Source organism: Polypterus senegalus, chromosome 13 (genome assembly GCF_016835505.1).
Source record: "Polypterus senegalus isolate Bchr_013 chromosome 13, ASM1683550v1, whole genome shotgun sequence".
NCBI lineage: Eukaryota > Metazoa > Chordata > Cladistia > Polypteriformes > Polypteridae > Polypterus > Polypterus senegalus.
This window is the reverse complement of record NC_053166.1, coordinates 101378503-101401058: the sequence shown is the minus strand read 5'-3', so window position 1 is coordinate 101401058 and position 22556 is coordinate 101378503. Positions and strand designations below refer to the sequence as shown.

The 22556-nt window shown below is 37.6% G+C and overlaps 1 protein-coding gene across 3 annotated transcripts in view; it reads right to left on the bottom strand.

The window, feature by feature from the left end:
* Positions 1–1188: 1188 nt before the first annotated feature.
* Positions 1189–22556, bottom strand: part of tbc1d17 (TBC1 domain family, member 17) — a 214265-nt gene continuing 192897 nt past the window's right edge. For 2 of the 3 annotated variants that reach the window (XM_039773894.1, XM_039773893.1), the window contains exons 16-17: positions 12806–12892; positions 1189–1857 (exon numbers count right to left, since the gene is read on the bottom strand). In XM_039773894.1, coding sequence (XP_039629828.1) covers positions 1660–1857; positions 12806–12892 — 285 coding nt within the window. In that variant the 3' untranslated portion in view covers positions 1189–1659. The remainder of the gene's footprint in view (positions 1858–12805; positions 12893–22556) is intronic. The other variant, XM_039773895.1, reaches the window with a different exon arrangement.

The window sequence follows — 22556 nt, the reverse complement described above, 5'->3', positions numbered from 1 at the left end:
AAGTTTTGGTCTAGAGGGATGAGCTGTACATAGCAAGGAGATGGAAGGCTACCAGAGTAGTAAAAGGCAGCTGCAACTGCTGATAGGGCTACTCCCCTGTTGCAGGGCCACCAGATTGAATGAAGAATGCACCGGGTTTTCTTTAAAAAGGAGGACTTCCTGCTATAGTTTTAACGGTTTTGTTTTGGGTTGGATTTTAACCTCCACTTTTATCATATCATTTTTATGGATTATTTATTTATTAACTTTGAAGCACTGCACTGTGGACATTGTTTTTGGTTCTGTTTTAATAAAAGCACCTTTACCCTCACTCCAAGAGTGTTAAAATTGGAAGAGGGAGCATGGAACAGGATCTGCACTGTCAGATGCACCGATTATTTATTTAAAAAGGCAATCAGCCATGGACCTCATTTTACCACAATGCACAACATATTCATCTCACAGCTGGCATATTAATCCCGTCAGTAGCTGACGAGAACTGTACAGAATTTATATCCAAAGAAACTAATTTTTTTTTTCTTTTTCAGAAAAATGCATCTGAAAAGGTTTCTGCAGGAATTCTCTGGGAGACACTGAAGGATTCTGTAACAGGACAGATCATCTTATATCTTTAAGTCAGAGGGTAACTGACGTTATATAAATTATTTGAAACTGGGGAAACAATCCAATTCTCACTTAGAGGATCTATTCAAAACTTTTAAAAAATCTGGCAGGTCTTAATCAATAACATTTTAGAATAAGCATTTACACTGGGGGGAAAGACTCCTTTCTCTCTTGACTACTCTTAACAGTTTTGCTCTGGTTGTTAGCCTTCGTCTCTTTCTCATGGGTGGGGGTTGATTTGATTTTAGATTTGTTAATTCTGACTGGATTGTTGCATGCTTTTAATAAATTCAATAAAAATTAAAGTTTCCCTGGCTGTGCCTTTTTAAAATCCTTTGAAATTACAGGGTCTTACTGACATAAGAAACCTAGCAGAATATAAAACTTTCACAGAGTGGGAAGCATGAGACTACTGTGTTGATCCCCTCCGCTCAAACGCATGCAGGCAACAAGCAAATGTTGAGAGATTCATTTCACAATAGACAGCAATCTTTAAAAGAAAAATGAATATGTAGGTGTTTTAGGGGGTTGAGCAGTTAGCTTATTTACTTTAGTTGGCTAAAATAATCTTTCCTTAAAAATACATACAGTATAAGAATACAGTGAGTTTTATTTACAATAACAGAGAAATCATAAAAGCAACATAATTTTAGTTTAATGTGTTTCAAAAATAGTGTGTACACAGTAAATGGTAATTTTTATGTGGTTGTAGCATATTGAAACAAACTGGAGAAGAAAAAACAAATAAAAAATGGAATGGAAATATTGTCCTAAAACATGCAACATAAGCATCCTACAAAGAGGCGTATTTTAAATTATACAACAGTTTTGCATATATTTTATTTGGCATATCCTGCGTCTTTTAAATCAAAAACTATGCTTTAAATTTGTAACCGCCAGAGCATATTCACTACAAAAAAAACAAAAATTATGTCATTTCAAAATATGTATTTAGGGTGGCATCTCTAAAGTTGCAGTTGATTAAACGCTTTAGTCACAAAGTGTGTGCATGCATTAGTCTCTGTTAAGGGCTTGTCATTTCTCATTTTCAATATTTTACGGCTCAGATGGAGGTGTGGGGAGCACCTCAATGCTGCTCTCTGTTGGGCTTGTGTTAGAGGTTTGGGCTTCTGATAAAGGCAACCCAGGCTGTGTATCCTCAGAACTAGAAGTGCTGTTTTCTGTCCTGTCAAATCCTACTTCTTCAGATGGGCTAGCTTGACCCAGCACAACTCTAACTTTACTGGGTAAATCCTGCAAAACAAATAAACATTATTACTTCAGATTATATACTGGAAGAACTTTTGAATAATTACAGTTCCTTCAAATATGCTAATCTATACCTATGACAGAAGTGTAAAATATTCAGCAGAATGAGGCTTTATTTACCTGGGCATGACCGCTAGCTTTATTTGTTTATAGCTACACTTTGGAATATCCTTCCACAGAGCTTTAAAATGGGAGAATCACTAGGCTGCCAGACAAAGTGATGTCAGGTTTAATTTTTGCTTTTAAATGTCAAGAAATGCTACACATCGCAAGGTTCAGAGTAAAACTGGAGTAGAAAGGTAACCCAACAGTCACTAAGTACAAACCATGAAAAAATGGTGCGGTTTGAATTTAAAGAACATGTATACATTTTAAAAATATGTTAACAAGAAAAATAAGTGGCTTAACAAAAAGCTCTTTATATGATACTGAACCAGGAGGCCATTGTACCTTGAACTGAATGGTATTCATCTGTCACTGAATGGTTACTAGGCACAACAACACTGAGGAAACAATTCTAATAATTTCTTTAGTTTTCTTGCTAAAAAGCAAACCAGTTTATTTCTTGGTAGATAAGAATGACTAGTAAAACATTCTGTGTAATAACTACACTCCACTCAGAAAAATGGTAACAGAAAAACCACCACCAAAGCATCAAGTTATAATTTACATTATAATGTTTTTAAAGATATCCATCTCACTGTCATTTCAGACGTTTTCCATTTCACTGTTGTAGGAGACCAGAACCAGCTAAAAGAAACTCACCATGACTGGTGTTAAATTCTTTAAATTGAAACATCATTTGTCATGGTTTGTACTAGGTGACTAGCTCTATTTTGATTCTTTGTCATGTGCAGTGCTTTTGCTTAAGTATACTATGGATATGGATCTTTTTATAACACAAGTGAGTGTCAGGAAATTTGTTGATACGAAGGAAGAGCTACTCGCACTCGGAACGAAGAGACGTCCTGGTGAAGCACAGATCATTCCAGAAGAACCAAGGAACAGGTATCGAGGATGCAGGGCCGGCATTAAGGTAAAGGTAAAGCTTGCGAACAAACGCAGGAAATATAAACCATCTATTTCTATCGGTAGTAATGACGGATGAGCTAGAAGCACTAATTAAAATAATCAGGGCTATTGGAAGTGCAGTTTATTGTGTCTGATGGCTAACTGACAGTATTCTTGATGAAAGCATGGACATTCCAGGGTTCACAACTGTAACAGCAGATGAGGTTGCTAAATGTTGTGGCAAAAGCAAAGGTGGGGGTATCACAAAGTTTATTAACATCAGATGGTGTAACCCGGGGCATATAATGATTAACACTAGCCTATGAAAAAAGTCATGTCGGGCCACCTCTAATTCCTTTGCACCTCTTCATCAGTGTCTGTTTTGTGAATATGTCAATCAGTACTGGCAGCAGGCAGCCTGATCTCTCATGCCCCACAGATGTCATACAAAAAGTTCTTACAATTCAAAGTCTGAATATGTGGGTGTGAGGTGTCTGGAATTGCATAGGGTACATAATACATTGTTATTTGGAACACATATTTCATGTGTGTTTCATGTCTAAAATGATCTTTGTAAATGCTGGATGACAGGAAGTGCGAGAAATGCAAGAAATGTTGAACACATACCTTGAGTAGAAACTTCTTTCATTTTATAGTACGAATGGCAAACTTTTGACATGAAGTGTATAATGTGTGAAGACTCAAGTCCAAATATCAAAAAAACACTTTCACTAAAGGTATAACAAAACAAGAGATCTTTTATTTTATTCAAGAATAACACCAAAGAAAAAGAAATCATTCAATTTACATGTTGCCTTCAATAAGTAAAAACCCAAGCCCAAATATCAATCGATACAAAGTCAAAATGTCTGCTTGAGTACCCAGTGTAATTTTGTTCTACTTGGTGGGAGAACTTTGTGTCTGACTTCAGCTGTGTCGGTGGGAGATGAGTTAGCAGGTTGGTTAACTACTTGTGCTGAAAACGAAACAAAGATGCTGATAAAGAGGTGTGAAGGAATTTAAGGTGGCTTAGCATTACAACTTTTTTCATTGGCTTCAGGGATTCTAGGATTAAGGAAAGAATATACTGTAGGGACATTGAACTGGGTGGGTGTACATCCATACTACATGCCCAGGGAGTTTTCTCACGTCACTGTTGTTGTTATGTTTTCCTGCTGGCGAAAACAGGGAAGGCCTGTGATATCATACTTGGTACCATTGTGAGACTACAGACACAACACCCAGAGGCTTTCATTCCAATCTGTTGGCGATTTCAATACTTCACTGGACTCGACTCTGACATCCTTCTTTCAGTATGCTGATTGTCCCAACAGAAAGAACAGCACAACTGACTTCTCCATGCAAATGTAAGGAATGCTTACCAAGCCGCTCACCTTATCTGATGATAATCTTGTTTACCTACAGCCTCAGTACAATTGTTTAGTTTAAAGACAACCCAGCTTTGAGTCTACGGAGTGTTCTGCTGCTATTACGTGAGGAGGATACTGAGCGGATGACAAACTGGATTACAGACTATCTGAACTTCTTTATGGACACACTTTTGTCCCTGTTAAAACTGTATGCTTTACAACTGCTTTACTAATAATAAGCCCTGAATTACCAGAGATGTTAAGGATGTTTCTTAACAAGAAAAAGAGAGGTTTCAAATATAAGGACCAGGCAGAGCTGAGGAGTGTACAGAAAGATCTTAAGGTTTGACTTAAAGAGGCTAAGGAGTCAGGAAGACGGTAGAATGCCAGTTGCAGCATAATAACATCAGGGGGGTGTGGGATGGTATCAAGACCATCAAAAACTGTATGCAAAGGAGCAGTTGTACAGCAGAGGACTGTGTGGAGAGAACAATTGAGTTCAATCTTTTCTAAAACAGGTTCAACTACCCTGCTCCTTCTTTCCCTGTCACAAACTCACTGGCCAGCACCACCACCTCCTTCACAGCTACCAAACAACCCACTGACAAGCTGCCAGCATAGATCAAGCAGCCCTTCCCACCCATTACCATAGCCGTTCATCAGAAGGTGCTAATAGCCCCCCTGCTTCTCAACTCTGTTTCTCACACCATCACTACTGATCAAATTAGAGGAGAACTGAGGAGGCTACATCCTAGGAAGGCTGCTGGCCCAGATAAGGTGAGTCCAAGATTTCTAAGGGCCGGTGCTGAAATAGTAGAACCTCTTCAGCACATTTTCAACCTGAACCTGTGACTAGAGAAAGTTCCCACACTGTGGAAGACCTCCTGTCTGTCTCATAATGGTTCTAAAGAAAGTGAAATCCAGTGAACTAATTGACTTCAGGCCTGTGGCCTTAACATCCCATATTCATGCAGACCCTGAAGTGACTAATTCGTCATCTCCTCAGAGCACAGGTAAATCATGCAATAGACCCCCTGTAGTTCGCCTATCGATAGAAGGGGGTTTTGAATGTCCACCTTCTTCACTGGACCCACTCGCATTTGAACAAATTATGTAGTGCTGTGAGAATCATGCTCTTTGACTTTTCTAGTGCCTTCGACACTATTTAACCTCTTCTACTGAGGGAGAAGAAGCTTAGGATGGGAGTGGCTTCGCAACTTGCTTTGAACAGGATTACAGGTTACCTCACTGGTAGACCTAAGTTTGTCAGACTGGGGAACTGCACATCACAGACTGTAATCAGTAGCACAGTAGATCCACAGGGGGCTGTTCTTTCCTCTTCACTCTATACATATCAGACTTTAGCTACAACTCAGGGACATGCCTCATGCAGTAGTTCTCAGGTGACACTGCTATTATGGGGTGTGTCAGGGGTGGACAGGAGAAGTATAGGGGTCTGTGTAATGACTTTATGGGATGGTGTCAGTCAAACCAACTGCTGTTGAACAATTCCAAAATCAAAGAGATGGTCGTGGACTATCATAGGACTACACCTCCACTAAGACGTGTATCCACTGAGGGGATTGAGGTGAAGTAGGTCAAGACCTATGAATACCTTGTAGTGTATTTGGATGACATTTGATGGTCAGAAAACACAAAGGCTCTGTTCTGGAAGGGGCAAAGTCAGCTCTTTTTTCAAGGGAGGCTACACTCCTTTAATATATTCAAGAAACTCCTGCAGATGTTCTATCAGTCAGTTGTTGCCAGTACTCTCTTCTATGCTATGATGTACTGGGGGTAACTTGAAGAACAGGGATGCTAATTGCATTGAAAAGCTGATCAGACAAGCAGGATCCCTGGTGACAGTGGCAGAGAGGAGGACACTATGCAAGCTGTCATCTATCATGGACAATGAACATCACTCTCTATACACCACCATCATTAAGCAGAGAAATTGGTTTAGTGGCAGGCTGGTATCATAGAGCTGTAATACGAATAAATACAACAGATCTTTTGTTCCCAGAGCCATTAAACTCTTCAACTCTTTACAACAGGGGCAGGGGGGGTTGATGAGCTCTAAACCCTATACTACTTCTCTGCTGATAAGCTATATTAGATATCTCATTACTTGGCCATTACTGTATAACCCCTTTTTTGTTTGTTATTACCCTATCATCATAAGCCATGTCACTTTATTTTATTTTACTTACCATAAAATACATGTTTTTAAGTAATACAATTTTTAAACAAAATATCTATAAATAATACATATGGCCTAAGAGAAAGTAAATGGTCATAATTACATGCCACAGTTCTAATAAAATATTCATAAGGTGTTTATCAAGAAGGTACTAGGCTAATATGCATAACCACTTTACACGTAAAATGCACAAATGTGGTTGTTAAACTAATAAGCCTATTGTTTACTAAGCAAAAAATTCTTTATCTGTTCTTTTTCTAAATACAAATATGAGCTGCTGTACCAAACACAAGCCCACTCCCCCCATCCATACTCACACATGGAATTTCCATTTAAAAAAAGGACAAAATGAAAAGATCTGAACTCATTAAGACAGTTTCCTTTGATTTCTGCCAAATACACTCTTTTTTCTTTAATTCCAAATTCAGCTGCACAACATACACTGATCAGCCAAAACATTAAAACCACTTGCCTAATATTGTGAAGGTTCCCATCATGCCACTAAAACAGCTCTGACCCATTGAGGCATGGACTCCATAAGACCACTGAAGGCGGCCTGTGCTTTCTGGCATCAAGACGTTAGCAGCAGATCTGTTAAGTCCTTTAAGGTATGAGGTGGGGCCACCACAGATTGGACTTGTTTTTCTAGCACATCCCACAGATGGTTGATTGAGATCTGGGGAATTTGGAGGCCAAGTAAAAACCATGAAACTTTTTGTCATTTCCTCAAATTATTCCTGAACAATTTTTGCATTATGCAAGTGTGCATTATCGTGCTGGAAGAGGTCACAGCGATCAGGGAATGCCGTTGCGGGGTGGCCTGCAACAATCTTTAGGGAGGAGGTACCGCAAAAACCGCACAGAGCAATAAAAAGTCTAGAGTTCCATCTTTTCATCATATCAAAGTAACATCCTCATGAATGCTAGGTTTCCCAGCAGAAGCTTTTTCCCATATCCCATTTTACTATCATCTCTTCCCCAAGATCATAAAAAGATCATTAAAGAAAACATGATTCATCAGACCAGACCACCTTCTTCCATTGCTTCATAGTCTAGTTCTGATGCTCATTTTCTTGCTTGTTAGGCGCTTTTGGCTGTGGAGAGGGGTCAGCATGGAGATGATGAATGTTTTGTGGCTATGTAGTCCCATAAGCAGCAAGCTGTGATGCACTGTGTGGTCTGACACCTTTCTCTCATTGCTAGCATTACGTTTTTCATCAGTATCTATATATATAATTCACTAAGGCAAGACAACTATGGAAAGCACGTCGGAAGGGGCGTGGATTCACTAAGCCGCCGACACCTATGTGAGACACCTATGGCGCATGCAGGAAGGAGCCACGGCCACCAACTCCAAGCCCATTGGATATGACGACGACTCGCAGGGCCATGTTTTACATGCTACTTACAGCTACATGCGTCTTCTTAGATGCTCCTGCATGAACACTGAAGACGTTTTCCTGCCCACCAACACTTCTTTTCACCGGCCGGCGTCTACCCTCGCTCTCTAGGCATTTACACTGCCTGCCCATTTGCGCGGACGCAAAAACTTACCGACCACCCAGTTAGTCCCTTTCGTCTGTGGTAAGAGTCCACATGCACATGTGAGCCACGCGGCGTTTGTTATGCCGCGGGTTCACTATTGTGTTGTATACTACTCTCTTCAGAGTTCCATCTTTTCATTCACTTACTGTTGTATTCTCACACCAACCCGTTTTAGAGATCCGTGCCTTTCCAGAACTGTTTAGCATTCAATAAATAATTATGCACAAGATTGACTGTGTGTCTACCCAGCGCAGAGAGGCGTGGGCAAGATGTGGAATTCCCACTAAGTGTGACTCATAAGCTCCCTCTCATTACGTCCCTACCCTTTGTGCACACCCCCCTCTTACCGTGGTCGGGTATCTTGGTGGATTATATATAGAAAAGCAGCCAAAACCGAGGGGTATCCCATAGGGTCTTTAAAACATTCCTTTACAACTGAGGTTAAAACACAATGAAGTAAGCAGTCTTTAAAAACCGAAGTTTTCGTTATTTGCATGACCGCGTGCACCATAGCAAACTGTTTTACACGCTACATACAGCAATTCGCATCTGCTCCTGCACTTTGTTCACATAACCCCGCTACTACCGTCGTCGGGTGTCTTGGTGGATTATATATACAAAGGCAGCCAAAATCGCACAGAGCAATAAAAAGTCTAGAGTTCCATCTTTTCATTCACTTTCTGTTGTATCCTCAAACCCTCCCTTTTTAGACAACTGTGTCTTTCCAGAAGTGTTCAACCATCAATAAATAATTATGCGTCGTTTGTTATGCCGCGGGTTCACTATTGTGTTGTATTTTGCTCTCTCCAGAGTTCCATCTTTTCATTCGCTTACTGTTGTATTCTCACACCAACCCGTTTTAGACAACTGCGTCTTTCCAGAAGTGTTTAGCATTCAATAAATAATTATGAATGACATTGACCGTGTGTCTACCCGGCGTGGGTAAGCCGTTGAACCCCATTCGGGCTGCAAACCGTGGAATTCCCACTGCGCGACTCATACGCTCCCACTGCTTACGTCCCAACCCTTTGTACACACCCCCCTCCCACCTAGCTACTACCGTGGCCGGGTGTCTTAGTGGATTATATATACAAAAGCAGCCAGATCCGCACAAAGCAATGAAAAGTCTACGTCAGTCATACGTACATCTGGACTGTATAAAGATGACGACTCAAGTGACGAGTTGGAGGTGGGCACATGAGCGGGCAGTGCATACTGAACGAGAAATCAACAGACTAGCATGACAGACGGAGCTGAATGGATGTCCTTCTCCTCTCCTCCCATTCCAACCTCCGCGCCGTGCACCCCCAACCCTCCGTCAGGCAGGAGGAGGCACGAGGACGGTCCGCCAGTTTTCAGTCACGGAAGATTGTGTGTTGGTTCGTTCCATGCATTGTTACAATGTTGCTTTTCTTGCTGATTTATTACATTACCGATTTTTCAAATGTTACTTTTCTCCCTGTGTTTAAAAATCATCAAAAAAAAAAATCGGCCTGATTATGCAGCGTATGGTACGCCGCGGGTTGGCTAGTCTGCTAAATTAGTTCTTCTGTGGGATCGTTACAGTTAGGCTTGCCTTTGTTCTCCATGTGCATCAATGAGTGGGTGCCCATGACCCTGTTGCCAGTTCACTGGTTGTCCTTCCTTGGACCACTTTAGGAATGGTACTAACCACTGCATACCTGGAACACCCCACAAGATTTGCTGTTTTGGAAATTCTCTGACACAGTGTTCTAGCAATCACAATTTGGCCCTTGTCAAAAAAACTCAGGTCCTTATGCTCGCCCATTTTTCTTCTTCTAACACATCACCCTCAAGAACTGACTGTTCACTTGCTGCCTAATACATCCCATCCTTGATGGGTGTCATTGTAATGTGATAATCAATGTTAATTACTTCACCAGTGGTTCTATTGTCGTGGCTGGTCAGTGTATACATTTGCCACCATTCCTCTCCAGGCACCGGACAACTCAGATTCCTTTTTCTGTTTATTACTCTGTGTGCGTGTGTGTGTGTGTTAAAATAAATAAAACACTATTTTTCAACATTTTGACTCATGGATGCTATGAATTTATACCACGGTTTCATACACAACTAGAAGTAACTGAAATTAAACAAACTTAAAGTTATATATACAGTAAATTCTAAACAGCTCTGAATCCAGAAATACAGAGTAACTGGCCACCCACTACCCCACTATCATGGCATGGCATTAAATTAGAATGGGAGTTTGCATCCGTGACGTGCTGCTAATGGGATCAACTGTTTATAAAGCAGACTGATGTATATTTATAGATTTTGTTGCTTTATTATTTCATTTTAACATTATATAATGTAACATAGAATCTATTACCTGGTCACATTAAACATTTCATTATTTTCTGGGCTCTTTAGAATTGAATTTTACAGTGAAAAATATTTCATCATTTATACAAATAATGGAATAAACAAGGATATAAAACTACTTAATTGTTATCTAGATAATCTAATAGGCCAAAAATAAAATGAATTGCTAACTGAATTATTAGTTCAATGATATTTAGAATAAGGAACTGCATTACATTTAGCTATGAGAACAACATCAGAAAGACTGGCGATTAGTTTAGCAGGCAACACTAAAGAATCATCTTTAGGATCAAAAGCTAGTCAAACTGCCTGGTGATAGGTTGTTTTTTTTTCTCCATAACAAGCAAAAGCCCCATACAATATCCTGGTGCCTAGTGTTAGTGGAAAAAAGTATAAATTGGCATATATTATGAGCATGGCTTTATCCTAAGATGAAACAATGTACAGTCAAGGGTTCATTCTTGTTTTGTGCTCAGCTCTGCAGGTGTAGGCTGAAGCGCATTAAATAAAGAATTAAAATCAGTTTTATATATGAATAAATGAAAATATAATAAGGATGTACACAATCATATTTGAATGTAATGTAAATTTATGATTTTTAATAAGAATAACTGTGGAAACAGTTAAGATAAAAATCTTGCAAAATACTAAGGGTGGAATTGGGTAAAATCTTCAGTGTGTATGGGTGGATTTGGGCAAGGTTCTAAGATTCATAGATGTTGTCATCAAGGGAAGAACCCTGTGTATATTAATTATTTGTAATAATCAGAAATGAATTTAAGAGTTAGACGTAACTAAATGATTAGGAAGTTGTGATCATAATACAATATTAGGTTTCAGAGTGTATTGGTATCGTGCATACACAAGAACTGAAACCACTAAATTTAATTTTAGCAATGTAAATTAGGAGCAGATGTGGTAATGTCTAAATTAAACAAACTGGAACAAACTTTTAAATAAGGAGATGGCCAAGGACTAGTGGAGTAGGTTTCAGACTATAGTATAATGCAGGAAAAGCTCATCCTGAAATATAAAAACATCAGAATACTTAAAATAAGTCTACAGAGGATGAATAATAAGCTAAGAAAGGAACTGGAAAAGAAAAAAACAGTTGTACAACACAAACACGACAAATAAAAGTCAGCCTAAGTGAAATCAACAGAGGCTTTCTAACTAATCATCTCTTATTTGCTTCATACTTTCTGAGATATGACGACTTTAAAAAGCGCTGTTGCTAGAACTTTGGAAAAATGAGTGCTGCTAAAAATGACAATGTTTAATAAGTCATAAATTTTCAACTGTTAAGGCCAGATGCATGGAAATTTCTGGGAATGTTGTTTAATATTAGATGTTTTTAATGTCTATAATAGTTGGCCCATAGTTGCATATGTAACTGTGGACTAACTTATTTTAGATGTAAAAGAAATCCAATACAAAATAACAATTCCGAGAAAATTTCAAATATCTAGCATGAAGAATTTAAAAGTAATGCCTATTGGAACATTGTCATTCTTTTAGTAACACTCATTTTTTCAATACAATAAGTACCACAAGACCTCTTTAAAGCCTCCGTATCTCAAAAACTAATGAATAAACAAGCCTAAAATTTTGCACTCTAGTTACTGGATAAAATTACATTTTTCAGCAAGTATGAATTAAATTGGAGAACATTTTCTAAAATCTGTTCATTTGACATGGGTTGACTCCTAAATCCAGTATTAACCACAGTGCTTTTGAGGACAGAACAATGGTTGAAATGGGTAATAGTAAATACTCACTGGCCATTGTTTAAATCATTTGTAATTTTTTAAAAACACCTGCTCTTACATATGAGTTATCATTTTATGACATCTGTAACTATCTTAATGTACAAAGAACTAATGATCTGTTAAACATTACACAATGCTTGTTTAATTATTAACCAGTTATTATAAAATGGTACCTACACATTTCACAGTAAATTATTACAAAAGCAATATATTGATCTAATATATTTTAGAAGAACCCTAATTTTTAATAAAGACCAAACATTTAGTTTCCTTTCAGAGTCTACCTTTCTGTTTCACCTTCTAATTACACTGAAAAGAAATAAAATCAAACTGAAATGCCTACTGAATCAATAATGCATCGGTGGTTTTTAAGAATGAGCTGTTCCAAACTTAAATTATTCCATTCTTTCACAGTGTATGTTCTTTTTCCCCACTGATGTGGTTCATTGCTTTTTAAAAGATGATTTTTAGTACTGACTACAAACAAGAAGTTAATAATAATGGAGCACACTAATTTCAGAAAAGAAAAATTTAACAAATATCACAACAGGCTAGTTACCCAGGAAAATTTCAAAACTGTATTTATCTTTTTGACCACATAATCCTTCCTAGAAACATGTACAAAATACATACAGTACATCTTGTTTCAGTTCCTAGGAGGCAACTGACTTACAATGAAGGATCAAACTCACCGGACAGGCTTCAAGCTGCTTGAAAATTGATTCAGCTCGGCAGAGAATATCTTTTAAATCTAGCTTCATGGTGAGTTCATTGATGTGCTGAAGTTAATATATAAAATAAAGAAATAAATCCAGTGTAATTTGCAGTTCTGATTAAAATTATTTATAAAGAGAACTGTGATAAAGCTAAAATAAATAAATGAATAAAAAAAGCATAAAACTAAATATATCCTTACAATTAGTTCATACTCTACTCTTAAAATAAAAAATTGTTTTCACATTCTATGTAAATGTTTTAGACTGCCTAATCAAGTATACAGAGTGTAAACCTTTGTAAACAAAATTATATTGACAAGATGCTTAAAAGTTAGTCTTTCATGAATCTGCAGCTAGGTCCTTAAAATATTTTAATTCTTAAGAAAACCATGTTGATAGGTCCTATAGCCATTCCTTGTACATGATTATGAACTATTAGCCAATGATCAAAATGAATGAATAAGTAATGAATAATACTATGCAAATTAGATTTGATAATCACTTCAAGAAAACAATTACATGAACATATGAATGTAAATTTCATTCCATTTTTAAAGGCTACTTTGAATTATAATTCTTGCTGAACTTTGATTTTCTGCTGATCAAAACTAAAGGCTTTACCTGTGCTACAAGCAACCACTTTGCGAAGATTTAAGAACATGAAGATTATAAGGCATTAATACCTTTTTTTACAAGCTACAAAGGAATTTTTGTAGTTTTTCTGAGATATGTGTTAACCTGAGACATAATGTTCTTTCACTTGGGGTCTAATGCCCCTACATCAAAGTGCATTCAGTGGCAATTAAGAAATTAATTGGAAGTTTTCCAAAAGAATTACTTAATTTACTACATTAAATTTATTTCCTGGAGAATAATTTAATGATCAACATAAATAAGAAACTACAAAATCAGTAAGAGGAGTTTCTGTGAGGAAAGCAAATCTTTTGTTGGTGGAGAAATTGCACACATTTGGAAATATAACCAGCCATGACTTTTTGAAAACCTCTATTCAGATCCTAATCTCTGCATGTTCCCTTATCCCTATTATGAGTATATTGTTTCTTTGATTCTGGTCTGCTAAATCTGTTAACAGTCAGAGTTGTCACCAGTACACACAGCTCTTTTTAAATTTTTCATCTCTAATGCTCAACACGTTCCATATCACAAAACAGAAGGTTAAGCTCTGTTGAATGACATCCTAAAAGTTATGACCTCATTAAGCAAAAAACTCCTTTAGAAAAGTGCTTCAGTGGCACCTTTATTCAAGTTTGCTTTAATAAAGAAGGAATTCTTTACCAGGACAGATACTTCAGACTTCATTTTTGTTTTGTTGAAACTAATAATAATAACTAATAATAGGGTTTTAGGACAGTGTACATCAATAAGAGGAAAATCAAGTGGATTCAGCGAGAGATCTACTGGCACATGACTTTCCACAGATGGAGCATGAAATTCCCCATCTTATAATCTTACTGACCTAATCGTTTTAAAGGCAACGCTCTATAAAGGCATTTTAATTACAATACTGCTCATTAAAACCACATTCCTTTGTGTGTTTTAAAGCGACTTTTGAATGTATGTAATGAAAGGCAATGTATGAAATAAATCAGCTTGATCTGTAACTCTAAATTGTGCCTGTACAAGCCACAACTTTTCAGAGCTGTTTTCTGCTTTGCAATCAGTAGTGCTAGAAAAATACTCCTACTCCCCAAAACCATCTGTTAGAAAAAGCAGAGTTAAACACTAAATTTACAGACATCAAATAGATGACCACACCAACAAAATAACTTGCAAGGCATTTTAAAATGTAAACAACCAAAAATACAAGGCTGCTATCTAGATGCAGGCTATTCACTAAACTTTTATATCTTTAAAAATGTGAAAAATCTCATTAGGGCTGGTTGACGTGCACACATCATAGCTGCCACACATTCTCAGCATTATTTTGATGCATCTTCTGAGCACATCGTTAGAAATGAACACATGTGTGCAAGTTGCAGTACCAGCAAAAATAAGGGTGCCATGTATGTTTAAAATTTTGGTATGTGACATCAGTATCCTTAATTACTATTAACATGTGATGGCAGGCCGCAACAGGATAAATATTCGTGCATTGATGTTTGATGAATGGTTCGATTTGATGAAGCAAATCATCAGACTTAAGTGCTGACATACAAATGTATTCATGGTGTTTTTCTTTGTCCATTTCTTGCAAAGGCAATTTAAGCATTGCATAATCTCCATTGTAATGACGCAATACATTTAAAGGTCTCACATACCATTTTCTGTGTTGATATTGTTGTAATTTTTTAGCACCTTCACAACAACATCAGAATGCAAAGACTTTTTACCTTTAACATCTTTCTTCCCTCAACTCACAACACACTGAAAACCAATGTTGTTTTCTCACTGTGATGATTTCTTGCACAGATGGAATCATGCAGATTAAGAACACACACAAGTATAGTATAATCAGTACACTGTTTGCATAGAAGCAGTGTCGTCAAAACAAGTGTCATGTAGTGTTAAGTATATCTCCAGCCTTAGACATTCTGTTTTGAAAACAATGCAAATTCAGATTGACTGTATATTAACACTACAATCCCTGAAGCCTATGAAAAAACTTGCAAACCTAGGCCACCTTAAATTCCTTCGCACCTCTCCTCATCAGCGTCTTTTGTTTTGCAAATATGTCAATCAGCACAAGCAGCCTGCTATCCCATCCTGCCCGCCGTCACAGCTCAACTCAGACAAAAAGTTCTTCCAGCTCAAGGCTGCGTGTGAGGTGCCTGGATTTGTATAGGACAAATAATATGTTATTTGGAATACATACATTTCATGTGTGTTTTTCGTGTCTACAACAATCTGTGTAAGTGTAGGATGAAAGGAAATGAGAGGCAAGAAATACTGAACACATATATAAAGCAGAAATTTTTTCAATGTTAAACTAATAATGACGTAAAGTGTGAAGACTTTAGTGCAAATATGAAAAAGTGTACTTTTACTCAAGAATATGAGTAAAAAAAAAAAATAAATCTTTCAATTTAAATATTGCTGTCAATGAGTTAAAAACCCAAGCTTTAATGTCAATTGACCGAAAGCTGATATATATTCATGGATGGTGCAGTGGCAAGAACTGCAGCCTTATAACCAAAAGGTTCCGGTCTTGAGAAGAGGTTCTCCGTGTTTTGAGTAGTGAGCTGCTATTATTATTACTATAATATAATACAAGCATACATTTGAGTCTGTAACACTTGGTGTAAATTTTGGCTACTTGTAAAAGTTACAGCTTATTTTATTTTTCAGTTTTATTCTGTCAGTGAAGTTCATGTGGTACAACAAACTTCTCTCTCTCAATCTGAGCTCATGGCATTTATCTCCATTTTTTTCACAAAAGCAGTGATGACCACAGTTGGTGCTGTGGCTGATGCCTGCTCAAAACTATTTGTTGTACCGGCAAACAAAGATATGATGTTCCGTGACCGCATACAAGACTATAGTGTGGCTTTTGCACATTGAAAATAAAGACACCTGTGCAGAACTTGTGAAAAACGATAGGTTTTCTGTGATTTTGGACATCTGGTTAACATTTTGTTGAGAGCTGTGTTTTGAATTACATCCCAGGGCAAAGACTCTACGCTGTAGGAAGATAAGTAAATAAATATAAGTAAATTACATTCAATATGGCTTTTATATAAGTAACATATTCATGTATAGACTCAAATAAAATGTACTTTTTTATTGTACAATAGTAACAATAAGAGCAGCTCACTAATCAAAATGGTAATTCTGGGAAGCGCCCAGAATCGAACCCAGGACCTTTTAAGCTTCAGCAGTTCTTACCGCTGCACCACCCAAGCAGTCTTGTCAGAGTTGACCTTAACCTTATTTATTTTTCTTTGGTTATATTCTTGAATAAAAGTGCACTTGTTTTGTTAAACATGTACCTTTGTGAAAGTGTTTATTTGATATTTGGACTTCATACATTATACACTTCATATCAAAATTATGACGTTAGTACTATAACATGAAAAAAGTTTCTACTTTAGGTATGTGTTCAACATTTCTTGCACTTCCTGTCAACCTACATTTACACGGAACACTCATGAAATGCATGTGTTCCAAATATTGATAGAATATTTGCCTTATACAACTTCAGGCAACTCACACCATGATAAACAAGACTTGAGGAGGGAGAACTTCTCCCCGAGATGAGCTACGGTGGGTGTGGGGATGGGATAGCAGGCTGCTTGTGTTGATCGACACATTTGCAAAACAAAAGATGCAAATGGAGAGGTGCAAAGGAATTTAAGGTAGCCCAGAGTTTTTTCGTAGGCTTCAGGGATTCTAGTGTTAAGCCAATTAATAATTATTTCAGCTGTTTAATGATTGCCTACTTATGGTAATGATGAACTTGGCTCACTATATGGTAATGATGAACTTGGCTCACTATCAAGGAGTGGTGTGAAGGCAGTTGCGACGAGTGGCGGCCCTCTCTTACCACACAGTCAAATTATAAAATTGTAGTAAAATCAACTACATATTTACCAGATTCTGTAACAGTTCATACAGGTAATGATGGGATCTTAATCTTTAGAATATTAGAGTAATTTAAATGAGAACAGGCCATTCAGCGCAACAAAAAAAACGCCAGTTCTATCCATTTATTTCTTCCACAAAAACATCAAGTCGAGTTTTGAAAGTCCCAAAAATCTTACTGTCTACTACATAAATTGGTAGCTTATTCCAAGTGTCTATTGTTTTTTTGTGTAAAGAAAATTTTCCTAATGTTTCTTTGAAATTTACCCATAACAAGTTTCCAACTACGTCCCCATGTTCTTGATGAACTCATTTTAAAATAACAGTCTCGATCCACTGTACTCATTCCCTTCATAATTTTAAACACTTCAATCATGTCACCTCTGATTCTTCGTTTGCTTAAACTGAAAAGGCTCATCTATCCCCTGTAGCCCTGGAATCAGCCTAGTAACTCTTTTCTGACCTTTTCTAGCACTGCTATGTCCTTTTTGTAGCCTGGAGACCAAAACTGCCACCTTGTTCATGCATCTGCTGGTATCATTAGGCACATTTACTGATTTTGGTGTTTTGAAAACCAAAATCTCTGCCTCTTGTGCATCTTAATTATCAACTCTCTTAACAGTACTTGCAACCTGCTTTTGATGGAGTGTGACAAATTGTTTACTTTAAATGCCTATCTTGCAATTCATTTTCTTTTTACAAACATAGCTGCCAATTCTTTCAACCTAGCATTGACTCTTTTGTCATAACTGAGCAACAGAGAGCATACACAGCACCTGTGACAATATATTGTTCAAATTTACCATTCGTCCACAGATGTCTTTGAATGCCAATGTATAATCTGTTATAGAAAAGTTTTTCCCCTGCAACATGTTTTATTTTTAACATTTGTGATGTGTTCGTGCATACACGACAAACATTTATATGTTTAATAAGGGTCTTTTAGGATAGTTATGCAGTTATTCAAAATCAGAATCTTACTCTGTCGGACTAGGTTAACAAGAGCACCACCACTTTTTGCAACTCAAAACCACAACCCCTATTCTGAGTGTTGCTTTCACATGATATTAGATTCATTTAGAAATGTGACACTCAAAGAGTCATCTATATGTCCCCACCCAGTTTTAAGCAAAATTCAATCATGTTTGTCTTCAAATGTACATTTTACATGTTCAGCTCTGACAGATTATTTAATAATAGGTGTTTGAAATATTCAAATTAAAATTGCTATTGGAATGTGTTATTTTTCTAAAGATACTAATTCAAACGAAGGCACTAAGGATTTTGGAACAGTAGTTATTTGAATAATATATTTTATCTTTGTTTTCATTGGATATGGTTGCTGTCCAAACAAAGCTTTTTTTTTTTTATTTGTATTAATTTTATTACAATCCATACAAAGCAATCAAATTTTTACAAAAAGAAAAATTAAGTTAAGAACAGATCGATCCCCACCCCTGAGAGAGAGCAAGGCAAACGGCATTAAATTTAAGGCTTGTAAACATACCTAAATTAATAAATTCTCTGTGCTTTATGAACTTATTTTAAAATATTACTGATTAGATACTGCTATGTTTTGAAAAAAGTCTGTACGGATCCTCTAACTGAGTATTTGATTTTTTCCAACTTCAAATAATATAAGACATCGATTTCCCACTGACTTAAAAGAGGAGAGTTTGGGTTCTTCCAGTTTATCAGAATAAGTCTGCGTGCCAAAAGTGTAGTGTATGCAATCACAATATGTTTGTCTTTCTCCACTCCACACCAAACACAGCTGTTAATGGGTTAGGAGGGATTGTGAGTCCAAAGCTATCTGACAGGTAATTAAAATTTTTTGTCCAGAATAATGTTAATTTGGTGCAGGCCCAGAACATGTGACCTAGTGAGGCTGGGACTTGGTTGCAACGTTTGCAGGTTGGATCATGCCCTGGAAACATTTTGGTGAGTTTTAGTTGAGACAGATGTGCTCGATATATAATTTTAAGTTGCATAATTGTATGCTTTGCGCATATGGAGCTCGAGTGAATTCTCTGCATTGCTACTTTCCACTCCTTTTCTGATATATTAATTGAGAGATCTTTTTCCCAGTGTCCTCTTGGATCTTTGAAAGGGAGGGATTGTAAAATGATTTTATATATTGTAGAGATGGAGTCTAAGTCCTTGAGATTGAGCAATATTTTTTCCAGCATGGATGAGGGTGCAAGATGAGGAAAATCTGGATGGTTTTGCTTAACAAAGTTTCTGATTTGAAGATAGTGAAAGAAATGTGTAGCTGGAATGTACAAAGCTCGTATTGGTGTCCTATGACAGTGTGCCTTTTCTTCTCAAATTCCCAAAGACATGTTAGGACATGGTGATTACAAATTGGTATATTTGAGAGCTAATGTTGCCTTGCACATAAGTGGGCCCACTGAAACATACTCGCAACTCTGTTTAGGGCTGTTTGCTTGTGTTGTTGGTGATGCAACTGGGATACATTTCATACACCCATAACTCTAAACTGGAATAAGTGGGTTTGACCCCATTTGTTTAATCAGTTTTTTTTTTTTAATTATGATTATTCATACAGGATTTCCGAAAATACCAAAGACTTCATAAACTTTTTTTTATACAAATGTTTATGGGACTATGCGAATTTAGGCTTTGAGTGCCTAATAATAATAATACAGTTTATTTATATAGCACCTTTCCCATTTTCAAGGCACTATATAATACATACATAATTAGTCCAGATGACCTTAGAAATACATTGATATGTATTTCTGAAAAACTGTAAATTAAAAAATGTAAACTAAGTAAAATAAAAAATAAAAATTAGTTTGAAAACAGATTACCTTTAAAAGTATCACACTGTACAACAGATTACACACAAAAAATGAATATTAAGTAAAATGGGTTTGAAATGAATAAATGGCACTACATTTTTATACTATTTAATGAAAGATATGGAAGATCCAAAGCTCTGTGTGAGAAATGTTTTGCCACCTTGAACTTCAAGACTGGTTAATGATTTAATAACAATAACTGCATGCTATGAAACCCATCCACGGGGGATGCACAAACCAGTGTGTTTCTTTGTGCCGGTCCCAAGCCCAGATAAATGGGGAATATTACATCAGAAAAGGCATTCTGTGTAAAAATTTGCCAAATCAATATGCGGGCAACAGTACAAATTTCCACACTGGATCGGTCAAGCCCCGGGTTAACAATAACTGCCACCTATACTGTTAGTCAGCAGGGTGCTGGCGGAAATTGGACTACTGTTGACCGAAGGAGAAGAAGAAGGGGGAGACATGTCCGGAGGCAGGAGGAGAGGAGGAAGGTAATGAGATTGGAACCGAGGGTAGGAACTTTGAATGTTGGCAGTATGACTGGTAAAGGGATAGAGTTAAACAATATGATGGAGAGAAGGAAGGTTGATATATTGTGCATGCAAGAGACTAAATGGAAGGGAAGTAAGGCCAGATGGATCGGAGGTGGATTCAAATTGTTCTATCATGGTGTGGATGGGAGGAGAAATAGAGTAGGGGTTATTCTGAAGGAACAATATGTCAAGAGTGTTTAGGAGGTGAAAAGAGTGTCAGACAGAGTAATGATTATGCAACTGGAAATTGGAGGTGTGATGATGAATGTTGTTAGTGCATATGCCCCGCAAGTTGGGTGTGCAATGGGTGAGAAAGAAGATTTTTGGAGTGATTTGGATGAAGTGATGAGGGCAGAGCCAAGGATCAAATGGTGGAATTTAAAAAAAGGAAGACTGCAAGGTTGAGTTCAGGGAGATGGTGAGACAGGCACTGGAAGTGAAGAATTACCAGACAGTTAGGAAACTGCAGCTGATGTAGTAAGGGTAACAGCAAGAAGGGTGCTTGGCGTGACATCTGAACAGAAGCAACCTGGTGGTGGAATTGCGAAGTACAGGAGAGTATACAGAGGAACAGGCTGGCAAAGAAGAAGTGGGTGAAGGTGAAGAGAGGTGGTGAAGGCTAAAGAAAAGGTGTATGATGAGTTGTACGAGAGGTTGAACACTAAGGAGGGAGAAAAGGACATGTACCGATTGGCTAGACAGAGGGTCCGAGCTGGGAAAGATTTGCAGCAGGTTAGGGTAATAAAGGATAAAGATGGAAACATACTCACAAGCAAGGCGAGTGTGTTGAGCAGATGGAAAGAGTACTTTGAGAGGCTGATGAATGAAGAGAATGAGAGAGGCTGATGAATGAAGAGAATGAGAGAGAGAAGAGGTTAGATGATGTGGAAACAGTGAATCAGGAAGTGCAACGGATTAGCAAGGAGGAAGTAAGGACAGCTATGAAGAGGATGAAGAATGAAAAAGCTGTTGGTCCAGATGACATACCTGTGGAAGCATGAAGGTGTTTAGGAGAGATGAGAGTGGAGTTTTTAACCTATTGTTTAATGGAATCATGGAAAGTGAGAGAATGCCTGAGGAGTAGAGAAGAAGTGCACTGGTGCTGATATTTAAGAATAAGGGGGATGTGCAGGACTGTAGTAACTATAGGAGGATAAAATTGATGAGTCACAGCATGAAGTTATGGGAAAGAGTAGTGGAAGCTAGGTCAAGAAGTGAGATGATGGCTAGTGAGCAGCAGTATGGTTTCATGCCAAGAAAGAGCACCACAGATGCAAAGTCTTATCTGAGGATGTTGATGGAGAAGTTTAGAGAAGGCCAGAAGGAGCTGCATTTCGTCTTTGTGGACCTGGAGAAAGCATATGACAGGGTGCCTTGAGAGGAGTTGTGGTATTGTATGAGGAAGTCGGGAGTGGCAGAGAAGTATGTAAGAGTTGTACAGGATATGTACAAGGGAAGTGTGACTGTGGCAAGGTCTGCGGTAGGAGTGACGGATGCATTCAAGGTGGAGGTGGGATTACATCAGGGATCAGCTCTGAGCCCTTTCTTATTTGCAATTGTGATGGACAGGTTGACAGACAAGATTAGACAGGAGTCCCCATGGACTATGTTTGCTGATGGCATTGTGATCTGTAGCGATAGTAGGGAGCAGGAGCAGGAGACCCTGGAGAGGTGGAGATATGTTCTAGATAGGAGAGGAATGAAGGTCAGTAGGAACAAGACAGAATTCATGTGTGTAAATGAGAGGGAGGTGAATGATGAGGATGCAGGGTGTAGAGTTGCCAAAAGTAGATGAGTTTATATACTTGGGATAAACAGTACAGA